At 33.5% G+C, this 5864-nt stretch overlaps 1 protein-coding gene across 1 annotated transcript in view; it reads left to right on the top strand.

Moving 5' to 3' along the window:
- Positions 1–5769, top strand: part of LOC117119443 (protein jagged-1b-like) — a 9284-nt gene extending 3515 nt beyond the window's left edge. Inside the window, exons 5-13 of the mRNA XM_033264269.1 lie at positions 1467–1496; positions 1919–2011; positions 2542–2649; positions 3176–3202; positions 3655–3708; positions 4000–4038; positions 4631–4741; positions 5257–5315; positions 5587–5769. Coding sequence (XP_033120160.1) covers positions 1467–1496; positions 1919–2011; positions 2542–2649; positions 3176–3202; positions 3655–3708; positions 4000–4038; positions 4631–4741; positions 5257–5315; positions 5587–5769 — 704 coding nt within the window. The remainder of the gene's footprint in view (positions 1–1466; positions 1497–1918; positions 2012–2541; positions 2650–3175; positions 3203–3654; positions 3709–3999; positions 4039–4630; positions 4742–5256; positions 5316–5586) is intronic.
- The last annotated feature ends 95 nt before the right edge of the window (positions 5770–5864 follow it).

Here is a 5864-nt window from a genome sequence, read left to right as displayed (position 1 = left end):
GTATCAAAGATCTTATAAACACAAGATAGCGTTCTCCGCGATTTACGCGTGCAAATTCTGTAATAAGGCATGAATGGCGCCCTCTTGCTAAATTGGAAACTTTTGCCCTTTGACCGCTATGACCATACCGTACTGTGAACAGCAGAACAGGAACCATCTCAAATCCATGGCAACAGATAGGACGCCCTCTTCCAAAACTGATTACTTTTTCTCTTTGGGTCTCTTATACACATCTAAAGCACATAAGTTGTCATGAATGACGCCCTCTTGCTAAATTGGAAACTTTTGAACCTTGACCGACGCTTCTATTTGTTACGCGTAAATCGCGGAGAACGCTATCTTGTGTTTATAAGATCTTTGATTGTGTGCATACAAAATCAGGGCAGTCCGACCTCTTGCAATTCTATACTCTTTGAATGAATAAAATAATCCTAATTTGTGGGAGAGGGTATCCGGTTACCTATCATCCTTCATAGGAAGTAATAAAGAAGACTCTGGTGGAAAAAGTTGTCGCATAGTTAATATGTTGATTCCCTTCTTAAAAGTCATTTTCATCCTCAATTATTTTTGTGCTCGCTGATTACCCTTTTCCCTCATGCGTCCTGCCATAATGTTGTTATTATTATTATTATTATTATTATTATTATTATTATTATTATTATTATTATTATTGTTATTGTTATTATTATTATTATTATTATTATTATTATTATTATTATTATTATTATTATTATTTTAACTGCTACAATAATTGACGTGATAATCACTGAGGCATTTCCCCTTCCTGAAGGTGCTGGCAATTGTGGGCGATCCCAAATTTAAAAATTCAAATGTTGATGTGTTTACTATGTATTCTGTGCGTGTATGTTTTGTATGTTTGGTATTCAAACTGACAAGCCACCGCTTCTTTTGATGCCTATGTAAATAATTTGAAATCTGTAATTTGTTGTGGATTTTTTTCTGAATAAAAAAAAATGTAAATATAAATTCTGTACTAAAGTTGACAGTATTGTGAGGTATGTAGCCAATAGACCTTTCCGGAGTGTCAATCAAACTTATCAACTGACTAATCAGAACAGCGCTAGGGATACGCGTGCGTCTCACAAACACACGTGTTGTCCCACAAACGCACGTGTTCGCGTATGTTTTAACACTATTGTCGTCTTGTGGGACCTTAGCAACAATATCAAAGGGGCGGGGCTTAGCGGAAAGGTCCATTGGGATTATTAACACCAGATAGCGAGCATGAAAGCATTTTTTTTTTGTGTAAATTCCTTAGCTTTCCACTTTCATTTCAAATCTTGCATTATTCTATTATTTTTCATCCCAGTTATCTCCTTTGTGGTAACGACGTCAATGTATTTTAGGCCTAGGCATAATTTACATAATTGATGTGTTTGTGATAAATATTCATAATGTAATTATTGATGAAATGATATTTATTAATTATAATCATATTCTTGCAGGCCTGTGTGAAGATCACAATGAAGAGTGTAGTAAGTATATTGCATAAACCAGTTAGTTGTTAAAAATAGAACTTTTAATTTGGTAGGTGACCATTCTCAACGAACATAGGGCCCAAAACCTTCGTAGAGTTAAGACAATAATACAATTCACATATTAATATGCATTACTGTGCCTGAAGTCTTAGTTATTACCGTCGGCTGGAATGAAATATTATATAGGCCTATCTATCAAAAAAGTAAATTCACTTTTTGTCAACGAACTAGTTGACGTCAGCAAACCTCTAAAACGACACTAAACTTATGATCTTGTTTACAGTTCCATGATCTTCTGACTGCAAAGCAGCGTTTAGTAGAATTTTTTAACATTAGGAAAAATGTTACCTACAGTATTTTGGTAACGATATCACTTCGTAAAGAGGCTAATATATTGTGCTTGTTATTTATTTTTCCAGTTTGCAACCAGAAATGTCATAATTGTGGAACTTTAAATACTACTTCGTGTCGTTGTGACTGCCAACCAGGTTTCATGTTGGACGACTGTTCAGGTAATTCTTGCAAATACCTCATTAAAGAATGATGTAATGTTACTAGACAGCGTTTATGATAAAATAATAAAAACACAACCAAGCGCATCTGATGTACCGTAGACTTCTTGAAAGTACTGTATACACATCACAGGAATGTTTATTTCGAAATATATTATTTTTATTTGTTCTCTGTTTTAGCAATTTTTTCATGTTGTCTTGTAGGGCCATATTAGACCATAAGATTGATTAATTAAGCCTTTGAAACCTCTAAATTGTGATTTTTTTCGGGGTTACCACGTGGACCACTTTTGAAGCATTGTGATAGACGCCCGGCGACGCCCACTCTGCTCTTGTCCTGACCTCGGACCCCCTGTCGAGTAAATCCTAGCATCACCCCTGTCTGACCATAGAACAAATATGACCAGAGTTATTTAAAAGTTGTTAACTTCGATATTTGGCTCATAAATAAACATAGGCCTAGATTATCAAAATTGCCTCTGTAATATTTACATGATCATTTTATCTAGAAGGCTTCTTTATTTTAACAGCTGAATGCGGAGACACACATACAATGTGTAATGTTGGCTGGTTTCGTGGACAGTGTAGTGGTTACGAATACGTCCGAGAAGGATGTCGATTAATGTGCAACCTTTGCTGTAAGTTTATTTATTTATTTATTTACATTTATTTACCCAGGGTAGCCCAAACAGTTAAAACATTGATTTCCATTGGGGCCCTGCATTTAAAGCACATGGTCGTAACCGGTTATAATTTCTTTATTAGTTCCTCGTACAATTTGTATTTAAATATGTTTAGAGAAGCCGCAGTTCTCAATTTAATATCTAAGTCATTTCATATATTCGCCCCGGTCACCTTAAAACTCGTGGAATAACTTTCGCTTTTCGAAAAGGGAACCTTCAACTTAATAGTTCAACATAATAGTTGACTGTCTCGTTTCACGAGCTTGCAATAACGGTGTGAAAAGGTTTGTCATGTATAAAGGTGTCAATCGGTTTTAATACATTTATAAACAAGTATAGCTTTTTTATACGTAACCCTTCTAGAAAACGAAAGCCAACTGAGTTGTGAAAACAAATCTGCAGATGGGATAAGAAAATCACATTTTAAAACTATCCTAGCTGCTCTTTTTATAAATGCTTTTTTATATTTTGCCTTCTAAAGCTCCGGTGCCGGAAGACTTCGTATGTGGTACGTGACGCTACAAGTTACATTTGTTGTACGTTATAGGCCTAGTAGTAATACTACTAGTAGAGGTGAAATCATCGACATGATGATGGTCAGGATGAGAGTTGTAATGATGGTGATGAATAATTATGATAAAGATGACAGTGATACTATTATCATTATTATTATTATTATCATTATCATCATCATTATTATTATTATTATATTATATTATTTGTATTATTATTTTTATCATTATATTATTGTTATTATTATTATTATATTATTTACATTATTATTTATATTATTATTATTATTATTATTATTATTATTATTATTATTATTATTATTATTATTATTATTATTATTATTATTATTATTATTATTATTATTATTGGTAGTAGCAGCACCAGCAGTAGGCGTAGTATTAGTAGTATCATTATCAGTAGCAGTATCTGTATCATTACATTTAACAGATAATATTGTTGAAGAAGACCATTCAATGATAGAACCAACATCACCATCAGGAGGTAACTTACGCGTAATGCAATTTTGTATCGTCATTGTCTGTAGTCTTTAAAAAAAAAACCAATATACGTTGTCTATTGCTTTAGAACTACTGGGAATATTATTGACTTAATGTTAATATTAAAATATGACGTAATTTCTACATATTTTGAATATTATTAAACGGGTAATTAAATTTTTTACGAACTAGCTACAGCTAGGCTAAGCAACAAAAAATACCGTGAAATGCATGAACATTTTCGCCCACAACTAATAATTTGCGCAATATAAATATATAAATTATTATTTTACAGATGATATTGTAGAAGTCGTTCCAACATCACCACCCGGAGGTAACTCATGCGCGCGTTTAAAATGCATTTGTATGGTCATTGTCTCAGACAATGTCCGTAGTCTTAGAAGCAACAATATACTTGGTCTAATGCTGTTGAACTACTGCAAATATAGACTTAACCATAATATAAAATGTTCTTAGATTTATGATTTGACATTTAGTTTCAACATTGGAGCTCTAATAACTCTTCAAGTTTTCAGGGAATTTCTACAAGTAAGTTACGTTAATTATAATAAAGCAAAGGAAAGTAAGTTAAGGTATCTGAGAACCAAGGGTAGTAATGTGTGGTATTAAGATATAATGCCTATTTGAATAACTAAATAAATCTTCTCGACGATGAGCTATTACCTTTATTTCACAGGTAAATATAGGCCTATTTGTTCAGTAAGTTATAGTCATATCAAGCATAGGCCTTTAACGAATAGGTCGCTTTTTCACTTGTATGAAAAAAAAGTATTGCTGGCAGATCTAACTACACACTTTCGCTCATACAACTGACTGAAACACTCATACATAGTAGAGCTATATGTAGCTTGCTAATGGAAATAAAATAATTAGGCCCATTATTTTTAACTGGTATTTGTATGTAGAGGACGGACAGAACCAGTGTGCAGAGGAGGAATGCCAAAATGGCGGGACATTTGATGTCAGCACATGCAAATGCGCATGCCCGAGTGGATACCAAGGCAATACCTGTGAAGGTTAGTAGGCCTACCCATGGAGAAAGAAATTCTTTCCTCTATGGCTTAACTATCTTTCTTCATAATCTAACCACCTATGTTTATCATGTTCATAAAAAAGACTAAAAATAGGCCTAAATTGCTAACATTTTTGACAACATTTTAACTTTCCCCGACGACCAGTAGGCATATTTGTAAGTATCAGTGGTTGAAGGTTGTTTATGGTTTTATCGTAAAATAAATAACATAAAATGAACGGATTCGATGTTTATTACGAAATTGATGTTGCTCTGAGGTGCCTTAGTGCATTAATATAGTGAAAATGAAGTTATGTTCAAGCCAGCTCCACCAATCAGCATCTCGGATTTGTGTAAAATCGTCGGTACAATATTTTCGGTGTATTCATTAGCATGGAGGCTACATCCCAATGATACTGCTCAGTATTAAAAATAGTTACAGTATTTACATTAAAAAAACAGCACTTGTAAAACACCCATTTTACACACTGAACGAATGTACCGTATATTAAATTACAGAAAATAAAGAACAAGTAAAGAACGGAGTACAAGTTACCATAGCCGCCTCAATTACAGTGGTGAGGATATTGATTATTTTCATTTGGAAATATAAAAGTCTGTTTTACTTGTAATATGATGTAGAAAATCGTATTGGAATTATATTTTTCTGAAAATACCGTATGGTTGTTTTGTTTTGATTTTGTATATACTCTCCATTTTGGAGGTAATTTTGAATAAAAATAATTAAAATTGATATCAATACATCCGATTCACCTGATTACTGGTGATTGGTCGGAACATATTTCCATATATGTCATAACGATTTTTATTTACATTGATTCGCCACAGTGGGATGGTATAAAATCAGCTTTATTGCAGTCTATCGCAGATATCCTTGACGAATTTTGCAATACTCCAACCAACTACGGCCTTTGCTGCCCAAGTAGTGGAAACAGAATCGGGTACGTGTGTGAGATTTCCTTTTTCATAACTCCATGGTTTATTTCACTCTCCTTAACCAACGAGCAATAGTAACATATATATATTGATTGAGTTCCTAGTCCACACATCACCAGCGCATTGAGACTTCGGTATAATGCGCTATACCAAATCCCACTACATTACAT

This window comes from Anneissia japonica, unplaced genomic scaffold (genome assembly GCF_011630105.1).
Source record: "Anneissia japonica isolate Jap-2015-1 unplaced genomic scaffold, ASM1163010v1 scaffold287990_len610157_cov183, whole genome shotgun sequence".
In the NCBI taxonomy this organism is placed as follows: domain Eukaryota; kingdom Metazoa; phylum Echinodermata; class Crinoidea; order Comatulida; family Comatulidae; genus Anneissia; species Anneissia japonica.
The sequence above is the reverse complement of the archived record's forward strand: the minus strand, read 5'-3'. Positions and strand labels throughout refer to the sequence as shown.